At 35.3% G+C, this 21224-nt stretch overlaps 1 protein-coding gene across 5 annotated transcripts in view; it reads right to left on the minus strand.

The window, feature by feature from the left end:
* The window catches only part of Anks1b (ankyrin repeat and sterile alpha motif domain containing 1B), a 905411-nt gene that overhangs the window by 796204 nt on the left and 87983 nt on the right, over positions 1-21224 (minus strand). For all 5 annotated transcript variants that reach the window (XM_090328468.1, XM_090328467.1, XM_090328466.1 and 2 more), the window contains exons 4-8: positions 16469-16765; positions 6309-6384; positions 4384-4485; positions 3024-3134; positions 455-621 (exon numbers count right to left, since the gene is read on the minus strand). In XM_090328468.1, the coding sequence (XP_090184594.1) occupies positions 455-621; positions 3024-3134; positions 4384-4485; positions 6309-6384; positions 16469-16765 (753 nt within the window). The remainder of the gene's footprint in view (positions 1-454; positions 622-3023; positions 3135-4383; positions 4486-6308; positions 6385-16468; positions 16766-21224) is intronic.

The raw sequence follows: 21224 nt of genomic DNA on the forward strand, positions 1-21224 counted from the left end.
GCTTTGCATAATTTCTCCCTCCTTCAATGACCTAAGAAGTGACTAAAGAACTATACCTATGATTTGCCTCTGTATGTACTTTTTAGAGAGGAGTCAGATTGAATTTATGGAGAAAGTGGGGAAAACAAACAAATGGAAGGTTTTCTTCTATGCCATTTTAAGTACAGTAAAATTAAATTAACAGAACCAAAGAAACTATGACTCCATGTTATAGGAGGAAGTCTAAAAATAGAAGGACAATCACAAACTGTAAGTGATTTATCAAGCATTTCTTTATGTACACATGCAGTGAGCATAAAACCCAATGAGTATCAGAGAAAACACCAACAGGGAGATTGACATTTGACAGAGCAGAAACTGATAAGCTACTGGTGCACCGAATCCCATGCCTCTTGAACAAATATACTAAACTGGCAAAGACAGATGTGTTGTCTTCATTTCCCCCCTTACTTACTACACTCTGGCTTCCATTTTTCCCAAGTTCTTCCTCTGAAATCTTGCTCAAATTATCTAAGTAGTGGTCTGATATTGTGTTGCACAAGTCTTCAAAAGAATAATCCTTTTCTTGACAGAGTTTTATTTCATCAAGCAGTTTTGATAGTTCTCCTGTCACAGTTTCACCTATAAGAAGATAATTTTCAGATATTTCAAAAAAGACTATTGCTAAAATATAATGTTTAAGTCATTAAATAGCCACATTCAAATGTGGCTGTTATGGTGGTAGGACTAAAAATACAGAAAACAAGATTAAATAGTCAAATATTTCTGGCAAAATCAAGATACTAAAATATAAGTAATACAAGAAATCGACACACCAACCGTGTGTGCATTTATTCTTTCTCAAAAGAGGATTGAGTATTGAAAGTTTATAGATATGTAGTAAATAAACGCACAATGAACAATTGTAATCTAGCAGTTACAACACAGGTCTTCATATTTTATTCTGAATTAAAACTACACTGAAGGAGCATTTGATCTTAGGTAAATGCTTATTTCTGAACTCTGCTTTATTGATCTATGCATCTGATTTTATGCCAGTGTAAACCTGTTTTGATTACTTTCTTCAACAAAAGCCTAACATGCAGAAAGGATAGTCTTTTCCATAAATGCTGTTGGGTCATTAGATGTACATATACAGGAGAATTAAACTAAGCCCTCATACCATACACAAAAATCAACTCAAAATGGTTTAAAACTTGCAGGGGGTTGGCGGTGCCGTGGTTCATGCCTGGGCTGAGGAGGCTGAGATCTGAGGATCAAGGTTCAAAGCCAGCCCTGGAACAAAAGGACCTGAGACTTTTATCTCCAATTAACCTCTAGAAAAGAGGAAATGGGGCTTGGTTCAAGGGTAGGGTGGTAGCCTTGAGCTGAAGAGCTCAGGGACAGCGTCCAGGCCGAGTTCAGTCCCCATGACTGGCAAAAACAAGAAACAAAAACAAAAAAAAAATAGACCAAATGGGACTGAAGGTGTAATTCCAATGGTAGCATGCTTGCTGGACAAATGTAAAGCTTTGAGTTTAAAGCCTGGTACTACCAAAGGTAAAATAATTACAAAAAAAAAAAAACAGAAAAAAAGAAAGAAGAAAAGAAAAGCTTCTTTATAGCTAAAGAAATAATCCACACAATATAAAGGTAACTTAAGGAATGGAAAAAAACATATGGAAAATAGCCAAAATATATAAGGGGCTCAAACAACTCAATAGCAAAATAATCAGATAACTTGAACAAAAAATTAGACTAAGGATCTAGTTATTTCTTTAAAAAAGAGAAAATAAAAATAGGCCAGTGAAAAGGTATTCAACATTGCTAATAATTCAGCAGATATAAATCAAAATCATAATGAGTTATGATCTCATATTTTTTCATGAAGCCATTACCAAAAATATGATAGAGGGACTGGTAGAATGGCTCACCAGTGGAAGAGCACCTGTCTAGAAAGGCTCCAACTTTAAACCTCAAAACTGGAAAATAAAAAAGATGAAAAATAACAAATAGTTATGAGGCTGTATAGAAAAGGAGCCTTGTACATTGTCTGTGGGTATGCAAAGAGGTAAGTCATTATGGAAAACAGTATAGAATTATTCTCAAACAAAAATACGTGCATCATTTCTGGATATTTATTCAAAGCAAATGGAATCAATATCATGAAAAAGAGATATCAGTACCCAATGTTCATTGTAGCATTACTCAGAATAGACAAGATATGAAAACAATCTAAGTGCACAATTTTGATAAATGGATAAAGAAAGCTATATGGATCTATTGGTGAATATATATTACATACATATACAGCATGTACATATTTTACATATATACATATACAGATAATAGACCATTCTGTTTTGAAAGATATTCTGTCAGTTGAGACAATACAGATCAAAGTGAAGTTAATTTTGTTGAATGAAATGGGGTAGATATAGGCAAATACTGTATGGGTCGCATTTATATTTAACTCATTAAATGTCTAGCTCATAAAAGCAGCGTAGAATGGTGGGCACCAGGGGCCTTACATTAAAGAAGCTAGGTAGATATTGATGAAGAGGTTCTAAGTTTTAGTTACAGGAGAAAGAACAAAATCTAGACAGTTAATTATATCAGATAAGTGAAATGTGCTCTTCTCATCAAAACAAATTGAACTATATAAAGTAACAAATTTGTTAATTAGCTTAATGGTAGCAATCAATTCACCATGTATGTGTACATATATCAAAATATCATATAGTATATTGTAAATACAAACAACTGTCTCATTTATGCCTCAATAATGCTGCAAAACACATTTATGAAATATGTACTCCATACAAAATTCATATTGCAGTAATTGCTGTCTACTTTACTCATTTCTTTGTCTGAGAGCAAGCATGGTCCCTAAATAAAAGTAACAATAAATGCTAATTGAATACATGTATGAAGTACAGTATATAGGATATAACTTATTAGACTTGAAATTTCTCTAATTGTAGGCCTTCTAATGAATACATGATAAATTTGTTTACAGAGATCTAGGTCTTATAGTTACTCACTTTTAGTCTTTTGGGAAGGAGACTCAACAGATGAAATATGTGTTTCTTGTGTTGTATCTTCCTGAACAAGTTCTCCAAGCACAGCTGATCTTCTCACACCTTCCAAATATTCTGTGTATATATATTTCTTTCATTACATACTTGAACTCACTTATGTTAAAATAAATAAACTTTATGCTTTACTTCTGATGATTACTTTTTTCTCGTATCTTAAATATATAATAAACCTTTTCTCAGTCTTGAGGCTTGAACTCTGGGCCCAATGGCTGTCCCTGTGATCTTCAGCTCAAGGTAGTGCTTTACCACTTGAGCTACAGCACCACTTCCAGTTTTCTGCTGGTTAATTGGAGATCAGAGCCTCACAGACTTTCGTGCCCTGGATGTCTTTGTACTGCGATTCTCAGAGCTCAGCCTCCTCAGTAGCTAGGATTACAGGCGTAAGCCACCAACTACCACAAACTTTTATAAGAATTTAAAAACTAAGATAGCTGGGCATGGTGGCTCACACCTGTAATCCTAGTTACTCAGGTGGCTAAGATCTGAGGATTGCAGTTCAAAGCAAGCCTGGGCACTTATCTCCAATTAACCATCAGAAAATGAGAAGTGGTGCTGTGGCTCAAGAGGTAGGACAGTGGTCTTGAGCTGAAGAGCTCAGGCTCAGAGTTCAAATCCCACAACCAACAAAAAAAAAGAATTTCATGATTATCATTTAATTTCTAATGAAAATATTATATTTCCTTAAAAAATAAATATATTGGCCAGGTATTGTATACTGCTGGGTAGAAAAAAAATAATATTCTTTCAGCCGAAAAACCAGTGGTGTCAATTGTTGCTCTAATCCAACATTCATGGACCAGCTCTGCATACAATAGATAGATGAGTTTGAATTTAATCTGTTAATGCTTCAGTTTCCCACATGTGCAAAAAAGGAGACATATCCAATTTACCCACTTTGCATTCATAGAAATAAGACAAAAATAAGAGAAAGTATTCTAAAATCTCTTAAAAGTATTGTTCAAATACTTAATAAAAATTAAATTTTAATTAAAATTTAAGATATTTAATCATCACCATTGTACATAGCCATATTAATCTTGTTGTCACTATACATTTATTACATGGATTTTTAAAAAGATTTTTAAATATCAAATAGTGAATAATTTTTTAAATACTGAACAGTTACAACAAGATGTAAAACATTTATAAAGTAGTATTATTTAGTTTTAAAATGCACTAGAAGAAAATGTAAATAATGAGTCCATTTTAAAAAACTACTAATTCAAAGCCCAAATAAAACTACAACAGTTTTAAATTAATCTTGACTCTAATGAAAAGCTGTCCATCTTTCAATGCCATTTACCTTGTAAGAGTGTTGCAATCTGGAGAGATTTCTGAGACGGATGTTCTTTCAGAATGTCTAAGACTGTTCTACCTAAACTGTCCTTTATGTTGGCATCAATTCCTGAAAGAAAAAGAAAAACTAGATGTACCACTAGACTGTCCTCAAATGATATTGTCAATATATAACTGCTCTAATTTCATATATAGGCCAAGCACTGAAGGTGGTTTTAAAAAATTAAGTTACATGCATACCAGATTTTAGAAAGAAAGTTGAAGTCTATTTCTACCAAAGATTATGTACTAACCCCTAACAGTCACTGACCCAGTCATTAAAATAGATTTTCAGGACCCTATGATTCTTTTGTGGGTTGTAGCTAGTTAACTACATACTATCAAACAAAAATATTAACTTATAAAGTTAATTCTCAAAGTTTAATGGCTTTTTTCTATACAACATGGCAAATATTTTTAATAAATGATAGTCAGGTATTATATGAGTAATGTAAGAGTATTCAGAATATTTAAGTATTCACAAAGTTATAAAATACATGAGCTGGGCACCAGTGGCTCATGTCTAAAATCCTAACTACTCAGGAGTCTGAGATCAGAGGATTGCCATTCAAAACCAGCCCCAGTAAGGAAGAGACTCCTATCTCCAATAAATTACTCAGAAATATGTACATGTGTGCTGTAGTTCAAGTGGTAGAGTGAAAGCCTTGAGCAAAAGAAGCTCAGGGACAGTCCCCAAGTCCTGATTTCAAGTCCCACACTGTATGGGCAAATACATATATACCTACATACATTCATGCATATGTACATACATACATACATACATACATACATACATACACACACACATAAAATACATGATTATTTTCAAGTATATGAACTAATGTCCAAAATCAAACTATGAACAAGGCAATTTTATAGTATCTTATTAAGTGTTTATCTTTACTTTCATATCACTTACAACACTATACTCATATCACAGTTAAATATATACAAAATTTCAATTTTGTGCAGGCACAAGGACCAAATAATGTTTTTTTAATTTTTATACACAGAAAAATAAACACATATAATCCATAACATTAAAAACTCAATTGTTTACAAGTATGAATTTGTACTCAAATTTATTGAATTCTTTAAAATAAAGTTGATCTCAATTCTAGTGTTATTTTATTTCAATTAGAATATATATATATGAAAATAAGCCTATTTTGCTGTTCTTTCAAAGAATTTTCCCTAAAATATTACCTTTAAAATAAGCCACTGGGGCTGGGAGTGTAGCCTAATGGTATAATGCTTGCCTAGTATGCACAAAGACTCTGGTTCGATTCCTCGGTACCACATACCGGAAGTGGTGCTGAGGCTCAAGTGGTAGAGCTCTAGCCTTGAGAAAGTCCAAGGACAGTGCTCAGGCCCTGAGCTCAAGGCCCAGGACTGGCAAAAAAAAAAAAAAATAAGCCACGGTACCCAATAAACAATTATTTACTCAGTTGATAAAATAGGAGAATTTACCTTCAAGAGGAGAAACTCAAATCTCTGTGTACAATAATTCACACGATAAAAACACAGGGGCAAATTGTTTTCTGTAATAAATCAAGCAACGGTCATAATTTCTAAGGGTCAATTATTCCTTGTAGAAAGCAGAGATCTCTTTCTTTTCGGTGGTATCTACACATATCTAAATAAAATTTAAGTGTATAAAATAGTAATTACCCAGATCTTTTTAGTAAAACATTATTGAAAAAAATGAAGAGGGCACATTTATATCAATTTTTATCTGAACACCAATGCTAAATACTACAATGTATGCATACTATAGGCAGTTGAAAGTAGAAAAAAAAGACTCATTTGTAGAAAACTCATTTTCCTTTATCTACTGCTGAAAGAGAAATAGTATATGGCAAGATCGGATCCCTGAAGAATTATCATACCTACCTGTTTCTAACAGAACTCTTACAACATCTACCTTTCCAAACAGAGCTGCTTCATGAAGGGCACTCCCCTTTTCTGTCTGAAAAAAGAAAGAAAGCATAGTTATATTTTCAATACATAAAACTTTTAATTCATATATCTGTCTTTCAATTTATGTATTAACACATATTTTCTGCAATCTCATCCCCATCCCCTGACAGAAAAGTTGTATGGAATAAAAAGATTCCACAAACAAAATTTGGAGGCTTACATTTGTAAAGCATTTCCATTTCTGAATGACCTAGTTATGTTAGAACTAATTCTTCTTTCCCTTAGCCTTGGTTGTGTTAACTTTAAAATTAATAATAATACTTCTTGCAGAAAGCTTTTGTAATGTCCAATGAATTTAATCAGTACACATTCAGTAAACACTAATTATATGCAAGATGATATTCTGGGGTTTATCATCCTATCCTGACCCCTGTACATCCACATTCTATTTGAGAAGAAAAATGCATAAATAAAATCCAAACACTGTATTGTGACTCATACACCTGGATGATATTCTCCCTGCTTTCCTCTCCATTCTCTCCCTTGCACATCCCAAACTCTCCCTGACCTTATACCCTATGCTTGAGACATACTGACTTTATTCATATTAGTGTCATCAAATATTAGAGAGGTCCTCTGCCTGGATGTATCTTACTCTAAGATTTTTTTGATCTGGTCATCACCCTAATTACTAGTTCTTAATATTCAGCATGAGTTACAATCACCTAGAGAGTTAAAAACAGGTTTCTGGGCCCCATCCCCAGAGTTTCCATTTTAGTAACCAAAGATAATTTCTATTTCTAACAAGCTTCCAGATGTCATTGATTGTCTAAAGAGAATACTTTGAGAACCACTGACCTATTCAGTATGCCAGATCTTAATATAATTTTAAGATGTCTTGTGCCTTTAAAGCAGTGTTTTTCCTGTGTGTTTATATCTATCAATATATTCCTTGCCATAGTACTTACTATACCACATTACAACTTCAATTGTTTGTTTCCCTTAATAACCTGTATATTCTGTGGAACTATAATTATAGGAAAGTGTTTGGGAAAGGTAGAAGCTTAGGAATTTTGGGGGAATGGAAACAAAAGGTTCAGGGAGAGAGATAGGAACCCACAACAGAAAAGAATTTGTGAGTTGTGCAGATGTTTTCTTTGATTTATTTTATGTAATTTTTTCATATTTATATATTAATTTTGCCCTCATATTTCTACTTAATTTTGGTTTGGCTTAGTCTCGCTTTTTTTGCCAGTCCTGGAGCTTGAACTCAGGGCCTGGGCACTGTCCTTGAGCTTTCTCAAGGCTAGAGCTCTACCACTTGAGCCACAGCACCACTGTCAGCTTTTTCTGTGTCTGTGATACTGAGAAATCAAACACAGGGCCAGTATTAGGCCAGTACTAGTATTAGGCCAGTACTCGTCCAGTAGGCCACACTCCCAGCCATGGTCTTGCTTTTTCTGCAGCTCATTTAAAATCTGACTTTAAAAAGTAGGAATTTATAGCTATAAACCTTTCTCTTAGGACTGCTTTTGATATATCCTAAAGGTTCGGCCAAGTTATGCTTTCATTTTTGTTGGATTCACTTAATCCTCTTCCCCTTATTTCTTCAATGGCTCATTGGTCATTTAACAATTCACTGGTCAGTCTACATGTATGAGGCTTTTCTGTAGTTTATTTTGTTGTTGATTCCTGGATTTATTCTACTGGATTCCAATAAAATACAGCTATTGCCCAAAGTGGTAGAATGTTAGCTTTGAGCAAAAGTAACTCAAGGACAGCATCCAGACCCAGAGTTCAAGCACTAGGATTAGAAAAATTGTTTTACTATAGTATAGTCTCAGTCATTGTTTTGTTTTGTTTTGTTTTTTGTGGGTCATTGGTTTTGAACTGGGCACAGTCCCTGAGCTCTTCAGCTCAAGGCTACCACCCTATCCCTGGGCCTGAGTGTTGTCCCTGAGCTCTTCAGCTCAAGGCTATCATCCTACCCTTGAGCCAACCTCACTTCCCATCTTCTAAAGGTTAATTGGAGATAAGAGTCTCGGGTCCTTTTGTGTCCTGGCTGGCTTTGAACCTTGATCCTCAGATCTCAGCCTCCTGAGTAGCTAGGATTACAGGTGTGAACCACGTACCCCCAATATCAGTCATTGTTTTTACTACAAATAGGTGAGTAGTACCAATAAAGATAATACAGCCAGCAATTCAAAATTTTGTGCTATGTGGCACTTTAAGGAAACATTTGCCAACTCTGTTATACAGAAGATTAAATACTAAGAAAGGTACATGATTGTATCTTTGTTGCAAATCAACTAACTATGCATGTGTCAATCCACTTTTGGGGCTTGCTGTAATATTATATTGCTCTAAATGTCTATAATACATATGTCAATACCATTGGTTCAAACATCATAGCTTTAAAATAAATTGTTAAACATATTTTTAAAAAGTAAAGGCATGTTGAGACAGGGATTTTAGAAAATAAAGTGTTGGAGTTTAGAAGAGAGAAAGATTGTGAAATTATCTAGGAAAACCAGAGAGTAGATTGTTTGGATGCACCCATATTCATTTATGCATGTATCTTATTTCTGCTGCACTATAATTTTTGAGAGTAAAAACTGTACTTGATTCATTTTTGCATTTTATCAGTTCCTAGCACAGTAATTTACATGCTCTTTATTATTAACTTTCAGTAATTTAATTTTCATTTGCTTTAATATTCATAGAAAGCCTTACTGTTATGCTAGTACTTTAGCATTTCAAATTTTAATAAGGTAAGTTTATAAAAAACACATACGACTGAATTCTTAAGATAATACAATGCTATTGCCAGTTCAATCCTACCTTTTAAATGTTACTGATTTTCCTTATTAAGAAATAGTTTTTAATTTTTTCCCATTATACTTTTTATTATCAAGGTAATGTATAGAGGGGTTATGGTTACATTTGCCAGATAGTAGGTGCATTACTTCTCAGACATTGACACCTCTTCTTATGTTTTTGTCCCCATTACCCTTCTCCACCCCTTCCCAATCATCTTGTTTTCCCAGCTTCCCTTTCCTCTTTCAAATAAACAATTAAATGTATATACAGTGTATCAGGTAACAAAGTAATAATATGAGATTAACCAAAGGGCAACAAAGGAGAAGAGAAATAACAAAGCATATTAAGGTATTAAGAAATATTTTAAGGTTACAGGAATGATAAAGAAATGTATAGGCTGAGACCCTCTAATGTAAAAATTCAAAATCTGAAACTATTTGAAGGTTAATATGATGACACAAATGGAAAATTCTACACCTGACTTCTGGTGACAGATCACAGTAGGAATGCAAGGATACTAAAAACATCATATAAAATTCATTTCAAAGTGATGCTGTGGGGGCTGGCAGTTTGGCCTAGTGGTAGAGTGCTTGCCTAGCATGCACGAAGACCCGAGTTTGATTCCTCCATACCCATACATAGACAAAAGCCAGAAGTGGTGCAGAGGCTCAAGTGGTAGAGTTTTAGCCTTGAGAAAACCCAAGGACAGTACTCAGGCCCTGAGCTCAAGCCCAGGACTGGCAAAAAAAAAAAAAAGTGGTGTTGTAGCTCAAGGTGGTAGAACACTAGCCTTGAGATTAAGAGCTCAGGAACAGCACCCCATGTCCAGATTCAAGTCTTACAACTGACCAAAATAATAATAATATTTTCAAACTACATCTGTAAAAAAATATATGAATGTATTTTGTGCTTAGGCCAAAGGTCCTATATCCCTATGACATCTCATTATGTACAAATATTTCAAAGTTTTTAAAAATTAGACATTTGAAATCCCTCTGATAAGCATTTAAAATAAGAGATGGTTAATCAGTATAATTTAGACATGGTATAATTTAGAATTGCTTAGAGGAAAATAATTCAGAAAATAAAAATTGTAAAGAAAACATTAACATAAAACACATTTAAAATATGTAATTGTGAGGAAAAAATAAGCTCTTCCAAAGTACTTATAAATTTCTAATATTTAGCCACATAATAATTTGAATGTAATTAAAATTTAAATGTACATGTTAATTTACCAAATGAGATTAATTTTAATACTGTTCATTCCCAACTAATCTAATGCAATCAAATCAATAGAAAGTCTTCTTACTTATTCTAAAGTTATTGGCTGATATTGTCAACTCTCAGCTAACAAGAAATGTAAACAAATACCTACTTGACAATAAAAAAAATTCTATAACAGGCACCAATGACTCACACTTGCAATTCTAACTACTTAAAAGTCTAAGAATAGAAAGATCATGGTTCTATGTCATCCCAGGAAAGTTCTTGAGACTTGTTCTCAAACCATATTTGGGAGCAGTGGCATATGTCTGTCATCCCAAATTACATGAGACATTTAAAAGGGGAGGGATCATAATTCCAAGCCAGCCCCATGCAGAAAGGCCCACAAGACTGTCTCAAGAGAGGGAAGTGGGAAGTGGCCGGGCAGTGCTGTGGTTCCAACAACTATGAGATGCCTAAATTAAGCAGATCACAACTCAGATATATACAAAGGCAGAAGTGGCATCTATCCTAAAAATAACCATTAAAAGACATGACTGGTTGGGTAGTGGTAAAGTGCTTGCTTAACATGCATGAAGACCCAGGTTCCATTCCTTGGTACCACATACATAGAAAAAGCCAGAAGTAGTGCTATGGTTCAAGTGGTAGAACTCTAGCTTTGAGAAAGCCCAAGGTCAGTGCTCAGGCCCTTAGTTCAAGCCCCAGGACTGGGGAAAAAGAAAAAAAGTGGTTGGTGGGGCTCCAGTGCTCACAGCTATAATCTTAACTACTCAGACAGCTGACCTCTGAGGATCACAATTCAAAGCCAGACTAGCCAGGAAAGACCATGAGACAATTGTCCCCAATTAACCATCAAAAAGCCAGATGTGGAACTGTGGCTTAAATGGTAGAGCACTTGCTTTGGGCAAACAAACAGCTCAGGAACAATACTGAAGACCTGAGTCTGGGCCTCAGGACTAGTACAAGAAAAATAAAAAGCAGACTGCAAGTGTGGCTCAGTGATATTGTTCCATTTTAGCTAGAAAAAGACAACTTCAAACCACATTACTGCCAAGATAAAATTTCCAGTGAATCTGGTAGGAAAAATTGCTGACAATCTGAGTAAAAAAAAAATTAAACACCCAGTAAGAAAGATAATGTCTCCTCCTCCTCCTCAAATTTTTGAGATAGGGTCCTGCTTCAGCTTCCCAGGCATTTGCCAACACACCCAACCAAAATAATGTTTTCTACACACAAAATATAATAATGTTTTCTATAAACAAAACCAAACTAAGGCCATGATTATTTGATGACTGTTCATCAAATTCAACTATATTTTGTAAATATATTGTTGGAAGGGGGTGCTGGCAGAATTGGTTAAGCACCTGCAGAAAACTAAAGTTGGATCCTTCTATGTCACCCTGCATCAGGATTAATTCCAATTTGATTAAAGACCTTGAGGTAAAAGCAGACACCCTCAAAGCTTTACAAGAAGGAATCAGAGATACACTAGGTCTCCTTGGTACAGGCCAAAAATTTCTTAATAAAGACTCAGAAACACAACAAATTAAAGAAAGTTTGGACAAATGGAACTGCATTAAACTGCAGAGTTTCTGTATGGCAAAAGACATAACTAGCAAGTTAAATAGGAAGTCCACAAAGTACAAGAAGATCTTCACTAGCCATACAACAGACAAAGGCCTCATGAAGGCACATGAAGAAATGCTGGACATCTCTGGCCATAAAAGAAATGCAAATGAAAACAACTTTGAAATTCCACCTCACTCCAGTTAGAATGGCCATTATCAAGAAACCTAATAACAACAGATGCTGGTGGGAATGTGGCCAGGAGGGATCACTATTACACTGCTGGTGGGAGTGTAAACTTGTTCTGTTGGGAGCCAGTGTGGAGTCAGACTGACCCATGAATCTGCATCACTGAGTAAGATAATCACACAAAGAAATGAGCTGTCATGTATGACTCCATGCCTATGAACTTTGAGCTATACTGTCAGTATTCTGAGCTTCCTGGCTTTATTTATTTATTGCTTTGTCACTTTCTGCTTAATTGATCTGAGACTTGATTACCATTTGGTACAAATGTAACCCCTGACAGTTTCTTGGTGTTAAGAGAGTATGTAAGACTGGAAGTAGAAACAAGCAGTGCTGTAGTCTTAAGCTTACAGCCTTAGGCTGTGATCTTGGGCCTGTAGCCATCCCAACCCCATCTGTTTCTTGTCTTTTTCTTTTTTAAGTCCTCACCCCCTAAATCAGGAATCCCAACTTGTTGCCAGCTGGCCCCGGCATAGTTCAACCACTATGGAAAGCAGTATAATGATTTCTCAAAAGACTTAACATAGAGCTTCCTTATCATCCAGCAATTCCATTCCTTGGCATTTACCCAAACGTCCAGAAACAAGGACATACTAAATCCACTAGCACAGTTATGTTCATTGTAGCACTATTTACCATAGCAAAGATATGGAACCAACCAAGATGACCCTCAGCAGATGATTGCAACAAGAAGATGTGGTACTTATACACAATGGAATTCTATGCTGCCATCAGAAAGAATGATATTGCCCCATTTGTAAGGAAATGGAAAGACTTGGAAAAAATCATATTAAGTGAAATAAGCCAGATCCAAAGGGACATAGGCTCGTTTCCATCATTTTTAAGAATTAGTACACATCTAGAACTCTCTCAGCATAGGATTACAATAGCTCAAAACCCAGATACATAAGGTCATATACAATGAGACCAAATGAAAGGATCTCTATGATATGGAAACAAGACCTTTATCTTGTGTGATTGTTGTCCTTAATGTACCATGTTGTTTCTCTACTCTTTTGCCCTTTGGTTAAACTCATGTTGTTACTGTATCTGACTTTTTGTTACCTAGCATATTGTATATATGTTTATTTGTTTATTTGAAATAGGAAAGGAAAGAGGGGAAAACAAGATGATTGGGTTGTGGTGGGGGAGGGAGATGGGAACTAAAACATGAGAAGGGGTATCAATGTGTGAGAAGTAATGCATCTACTACCTAGAGAATTTAACTGCAACCCCTCTATACATTACCCCGAAAATAAAGAATTTTTTAAGAGAAATATATTGTTGGTACTACCTTTTGGAAATCTTTATAGAGTGTCAATAAAGGAGTTTATACCAAAACCAAAGGTTGCTCACCCTACTAAGGTACCAGCCCTGCCACTTTTGATCAGACAGCCACAGAGTTCTGGATACATTATATCCCTTTCCTCTGATACGTGAGTGACAACTCAAATGTTGTCAAAAGTTAAGTAGGAAGTCTAAAGGGTATTACTGGTAATATCATTAAACAGTACAAAGATGTGCGTATGTGCCAATAAAAGTATTCAAATTCAATATTTAAAATATACATAGGCAAAATGATGAATGTATACAAGTTAAATTATACCAGAATCCTATTGGACTTAAAGGTTCTTTTCAAACATCACTTCCACCAATGTCTTCCCATGTTACCTATCTTAAAACTGTAGGTAGGTGAGGACCTACCTACAGGTCTCTCTTTTAGCAATTATTAGATCTCATGTATTTATTCTTGTAAACTTTTATCTCTTTTGTTAAATCTGGCACATAGATATTTTTATTTTTAATTTTATAAACACAGCCTATAATGTTTTATGCAAAAAAGATGAATCATATCATATACATTTATAAAATTGAACCCAAAGACTCTGGTCATGTCATCTAGTTAAAAAGCATGTGATGATCTAAAAGCACAAATATCAAATGGTATACTGGTCTCAGTTATTGTGGTTATAATACTAACTGTGCCTAGGCAAGTGATGTATGCCTGCAATTACAGTACTCAGGAGACAGGATTCAACCTTTGAACAAATTTTAGAAAAAGTAACGACACAGAGAAAGACTATATCTTGCATACATACAGATCATTTACAAATTGGCCATGCTTATTTCCTTTGAGTATTCACACTGCACCCTTATTCCACCATAGAGTATATTTTCACACATCTGAGACACTATTGTGACTTGCTTAGGCCAAACAAACATTGCAGAAGTGATAGAATGGTACTTTAAGCCTAACCTTGAAGAAGCCTTACATAAGAATATAAACTCTCAGCCGGGCACAGTGGCTCACATCCTAGCTACTCAAGTGACTGAAATGTGAGGACTGCAGTTCAAAGTCAGCCTGGACACTAAAGTCCATGAGATTCTTATCTCCAATTAACCACCAGAAAAGCAGAAGCGGTGCTATCTCAAGGGGTAGAGCAGTAGCCTTGAGCTGGGACAGTGCCCAGGCCCAGAGATCAAGCCCCATGGACCAAAAAAAAAAAAAAAAGAATCTCTCACTCTTGGTCTTGCACTCGTGCTGTCTTTCTCTCAATCAGAGTGATGGCATGTCAACAAACTCAGGCTGATCCATAGTAATCTTGTCTATCATCACAGACAATATTCAACTAACCTCTGAAACAGAGATATAGAGATTTAACTCAATACACATAAAAGAATTCAGACAAAATGAGAACCACTCAGCTAAGAGGGAGTCCGATGGTTATTATTAAGTCAAAAGTTTGAAATAGTTGGGGCTGGAAGTTTGGCCTAGAGGTAGAGTACTTGCCTAGCATGCACAAAGACCCAGGTTATGGTTCAATTCCTCAGTACCACATATATATAGAAAAAGCCAGAAATGGCACGGTGGCTCAAGTGGTAGAGCTCTAGCCTTGAGATAGCCCAAGAACAGTGCTCAGGCCCTGAAGTTCAAGCACAGGACTAGCAAAAAAAATTTTAAAGCTTGAAATAGTCCATTGCAACAACAGTTTAATATATATATATATATCAAATATAATTATAATCTGAAAGAAACCAAAAATTCCCTTTGGAAAAAATAAAATGTTCTAAACAACAAAAATTTTAAAAAGATCAGCTTTAGGGCTGGGAATGTGGCCTAGTGGTAGAGTGCTTCCCTAGCATGCACAAAGCCCTGGGTTCAATTCCTCCAGTACCACATACCATATACCACATATATAGACAAAGCCAGAAGTGGTGCTGTGGCTCAAGTGGTAGGGTTCTACCCTTGAGAAAGCCCAAGTACAGTGTCCAGGCCCTGAGTTCTAGTCCCAGGACTGGCACACACACAAAAAAGACCAGCTTTGAAGTAGAGGCTATTTTTAAAATGAATAATAAATGTAGGTTTCCCTTTCCCTGAGGAAAAACAAAACCTATCTAAATACTAACCTTCCTTCAGTTCAAGTCTTATTTTTTCAATAACTTTTGTACTTCCCTTAGAAACAGTGCTATTCGTTGGTTATATAGAGATGGGAAATTATATTAGCAAGAGGCTTAGACTTTAAAATATGTCTAAACCCACATTGTGTCCTTAGGCAAGTTTCTTAATTGTTTCAGTCCGATTCCTACTGTCCTAACTAGAAATTAATAGCTTTCCAGAGGATTACAATAACACAAAACCTAGATACATAGGTCAGGATGAGGCTAAATGAAAGGATGTCCAGGATATGGAAACAAGAGCTTTATCTTGTTCTTAATGTACTATGTTATTTTTCTTCTTTTTTGTTGCCCTTTGGTTAATCTCATATTGTTACAGTATCTGACTTTGTTACCTGGCATATTGTATATATGTTTATTTGTTTATTTGTTTATTTGAAATAGCAAAGGGAAAGGGGGAAAACAAGATGATTGGAAGGGGTGAAGGGAGGGAAATAGAGAGAAAAACATGAGAATGTGAGAAGAAATGCACCTACTATCTGGTGAACATAACTGTAACCTTTCTATGCATTATAACAAAAAAATAAATTTAAAAAAAGAAAAAAGAAATGAATAGCTTTCACTCTCCTAGCGTAGGTGGGAAAACTAAATTCTATCTGCTAAGCAATACATATGGACTCAAAAATACTCAAGGTAAACTTTCTTTCTTTCATTCACTAAACTTTTACTAGATTCCCAAAGTATGCCAGGCTATCCACTGGATGCTGGAAGAAAGGAAACAATCACTACTGATACCACATATAACTTCCATCTACTAATAATTTTTCCTATACATAGCTCTCCAATTAGCTAAAGCACAGTTAAAAAAACAGACTCACTTGACAGCTCACATCCATTCCTGCTTCCAATAGCACCTGTACAACTGCTTTATGACCATTACGTGCGGCAAGGTGGAGTGGTGTGTGCTTTCGGGTATTGCAGCTCATTAAGTTTGGATGTGCACTGATGATCATTTTGACGACTCTCAGACGTCCGTAGAGTGCTGCCAGGTCCAATGGTGTCTCCAGCTTGCTGTTCCTTATTGTAGGGTCAGTGAGTTCTTCTAGGAGAACAGCAACTACCTCTGAGTGACCATATTGAGCAGCACAGTGTAAGGCTGTCTCATTTTCATTGTTCTGTTTAAGGCAAAGACAAATTTTCAGAAATTCAGTTAGGCATCAAAATCTCATCACAGTTATTCGTAGCTTGATAACATTTTGAAAATATAAACTTAAGATTCATGTACCTTTGTAAAAATGACTAATTCAATTTTATATTTGATAAAAGTATCCCTTACATCAGAAAATCATGTTTTATTTTTGTCACTTTAATGTGAAAAAGCAAATTTTTCTCTTCATCATATATTCCAACTTTCTGCTGGACCCAGATGGCCAGTGTTCTTCACACTGTATATCATGTGTCCATGACATTTGTTAATGAGAGAGATTAATAACAATTATAACACTCTCACTAGTGTAGCTTTGCAAAAATCAACTGAATTGGCAACTTCTTTAAAATCAGCAATTTGCAGGAAGTCTTCCCAAATTAAGTTTCATTTTATTTCCCATAGACATAAATCATTTTGAAAATAGAATAAATTAAAAAAATAAAAACATTATTTTTTTCTTTGCAAAGAGAGATGAGGCAAACTGGCCATATGATTTAAAAATGCTTTTCTGAAACATAATTATGGATTAAATGTCAGATTTTAGTCCCATGCCCAGACAAGTTGAGTTACCAGGAGTATCACAATACTACCTGCATAGCTTACGTTTTTGTTAAAAAAGCAATTAAATTTTCCTACTAACTCAGCAAGATTAATAAAAAGAACATAGTTCCAAGGCAGATCAATTCTTCTAGCCATTTGGGGTAACAACATAGGAGATAAGGTCAACAATCAAGAGGAATGAATGATCTGATCCTGACTTTAAGTCTCAAGAAAAATGTCAACAAGAAACTTTAACAACCAAAATTAAAACAATCCTAAGTAAATGTTCTGGAAGGAATGACTATTCAGATTATCACAGTCATCACTTCATGTAAAATAAGGGACCAAGCAAGACTGCATTTCATACATGCTTATTCATGTAATCCTCAAGAGGAGATAAATACTATTATTATCATTTTCCCTATTTTAGATATGAAGACAGCAAGGCACTGACTCTTAGAATACCAAGCCTTTGATCACATAGGCATCCAATCATGATCCAAAATTTAAACCAAGTAAACTAGACCCAAAGTAAAGTTCTTAATCATCATACATGCCACTTCCAACAAAAGCTGTTACTATTTCAATTTGTAGAAAAGTCACATATCCTGATATATAGTATATAGATTTGTTTATTTAAAATAGGGAAGGGGGGAAAACAAGATGATTGGGAGGGCTGGGGGGAGGGAAAAGGGAGCAAAAACATGACAAGGGGTATCAATGTGTGTGAAGTAATGCACCTACTACCTGACAATGTAACTGTAACCCATCTATACATTGTCCCAACAATAAAATAAGAAAAGAAAAAAGAAAGTTCACATATCTCACTGAATTATTACAACAATCCTGCAAGACATTTTTTTAATTTCTGTTCATATATGATACAACTAAGATTCAAAAAGGGCCAAGTGCCAGTGGCTCACACCTGTAATCCTAGCTACTCAGGAGGCTGAGATCTGAGGATCCTGGTTCAAAGCCAGCCCAGGCATGAAAGTCCATGAGACTCTTATCTCCAATCACCTACCAGAAAACCAAAAGTGGTTCTGTGATTCAAGTGGTAGACCAATAGCCTTAAGCCAGCACCTGGGCCCAGAGTTCAAGTCCCACAACCACAAAAAAAAAAAAAACAAGGCTGTACTATATGTCTGGCAGAATTAGCATCATCTTTGACACCTATATTTGTTCAAATCTAAAAATCATGCTCTTTCCACTATCTTACACTGCCTTCTATACATTACTAGGTTGTCAAAGAAAAACCAGTAGAAATTAGTGATCTGAAAGGAAAATTTCTCAAGATCTTGTTCCCAAAATACTGAAATGGTAGGAAGTAGCTGCTCAGATAAACAATTCCCACCCAAAAAGTACAAGGCAAATTCAAACTCAAGTAAATTTTAACTTTCTAGAGAGCATCTCAAGCTTACTCTGAAAGATTAAAAAAAAAACAGACCAGTAAACTGAAAGTCTAGAAGACAGATTTTAAAACTTTAAAACAGTAGCAAGGGGCTAGGGGGAGCACTGAGAAAGACTTTTTGTGCATCTTCTAAGAAACAAGAGAAAAAGGCATGGAGTCAAACTCACAGGAAAACAACAACAAACAAACTACTCCTTAAACACAGTATAAGAGAAAATAAAAAAGCTAAGATCTAACAGATGGGAATACAGCTGAAGACATTTCTTTCATCATTTGTGGGAAACCATTCTTTTTTATTTTCATTTACTCATTTTTTTGGTGCCAGTAGTGGGATTTGAAGTTGGGTTTGGGAACTGTCCCTAAGCTTTTGGGTAAAGCATAACACTCTTCCACTTCAGTTATGGTTCCACATCTGGCTTTTTGGTGGTTAACTGGATGTAAGAATCTGACACACTTTCCTTCCCCAACTGGCTTCAAACCTTGATCCCCAGGATCTTAGCTTCCTAAATAGGTGTACAAGCAGAAGCCACTGGTACCTGGCAGTAGTAATTCTAATACATGGTTTGTTTGTGTTCCTAAAATCTTCCTCATAGAAACTGATCATGAATCAGTTTAGACTTGCTGATGTGTTGTTGTTGCTGCTGCTGCTGCTGCTGCTGTCATAATTGCTGTTTGTCTGCTTGATTGTTTGCTTGCTTGCTTGAAGTTCTGGAGGTTGAACTAAGGACTCCAGCATGTTAGGGTAGTACTCTATCACTTTATATGGTCTATTTCTTTATACACTATATCATTTTAGAGCATGAAAATATGACATAGAATATATGTCCTGACGCACCTAATTTCCCCTATGAGAGAGACTGAATTTCATTTTTCTAACTACAGTACCTCCTGGAAAAAAAGAGAAAAGCTAATTGTGAAGTAATAATTCCTCAAAGATCTATTTTTCTATAGTCCTCAGTCTATGAAAATATAAGAAAAAACAAAGTTTTTTTTAATATTATCAATTAGCTTTGTTCAAATCTCAAGACAAACTATTTGAATATTCTAGCCTTCTTCTATCCATGAAAATATATACTTGAACTATCATACCAGTGGAGGCCACTGTGGTTTCTTTACAAAGGCATGATTGTATACTTATGTCCACAGTCACAGTCTAAAAATAAAGCCATCTAATATGAAATAGGCTGTGACAAAGCACTGATTAATAATTGCTAATATGTCTACACAAACATTTTTTTAGTTTCTTCATTTTTTTAGTTGAATTGGTATTCTCTTACAAATTAGGACACCTTTAGGCAATGGGTAGCAGAACAAAAATAGCTGAGAAAAATCTATTTGTCCAAAGATCATGTTTCAATGTTAAACATTTAATACATTTGGTAAATGGCAAAGATAATGTACTGAGATACGGATGTTCTGATATTTGCCACAATGTTATAATAGATTTTTTTAAAAATAGAGAAAAGCAAAAGGAAAGTGAAGAGGAGAGTACATAGAACATGACTATCATCAGACAAAAGGAAATAACTCAGGTGCAAAATATAGAAGGTATATAACAATTATAAAAAACACAATCTTGCCTGGAAGTTTGGCCTAGTGGTAGAGTGCTTGCCTAACATGCACAAAGTCCCAGGTTTGATTCCTCAGTACCACATACATAGAAAAAAGTCAGAAGTGGTAGCCTTGAGAAAAGAAAACCCAAGGATAGTGCCCAGGCCTTGAGCTCAAGCCCAGGACTGGAAAAAAAAATCTGCTGGGCACTTGTGGCTCACACCTGTAATCATAGCTACTCAGGAAGTTGAGATCTGAGGATTGCAGTTCAAAATCAGCCCAGGAAGAAAAGTCTATAAGATACATGTCCAATAAACTGCTCAGAAAAAGCTGGAAGTAAAATTGTAGCTCAAGCTATAGAGGGCTACCCTTGAAGGACCAGAAAAAAAACAAACATGGCAAAACCTTATCTGGAAAGAGACATTGTTTGTCCAAACAATGAAGTTGTTTGGATACTTGAAGCTAACTACCAGCAGAAGAAAATGGTGTACAGAATTTAACAATGAAATGCTAAATGTGCACCTTATTAACAACAGCAAGTGTCTCATCTCTCCAAACCTCTTATATGTACTAGTAAAAATATTACCTTCTCTATAAACCTTACAGTGTGGTTTAGAAATCAAAAGATAGCATTTTGAAAACCTCAAACATTAAGATATAGGATAGCCTTATTTTTAAGAAATCTGTACAGTGGTATCTATGGTTTCTCCTTCTGCAGTTTCAATTACATGTAGTCAATCAAGTTGTAAGTATGGTAAATAGAAAATTCCAGAAATAAATGAGTCACATTTCAATTTGTGCACTGTTCTAAGCAGCATGATGAAATCTCACAGCATCATACTTACTGCACCCAGAATGTGAATCATCCTTTTCTCCAGTATGTCTACACTCTACTACTAGGATTACACAGTGCTCCTCTCAGTTA

This window comes from Megascapheus bottae, chromosome 2, assembly GCF_031878675.1.
Source record: "Megascapheus bottae isolate mThoBot1 chromosome 2, mThoBot2.hap1, whole genome shotgun sequence".
NCBI lineage: Eukaryota > Metazoa > Chordata > Mammalia > Rodentia > Geomyidae > Megascapheus > Megascapheus bottae.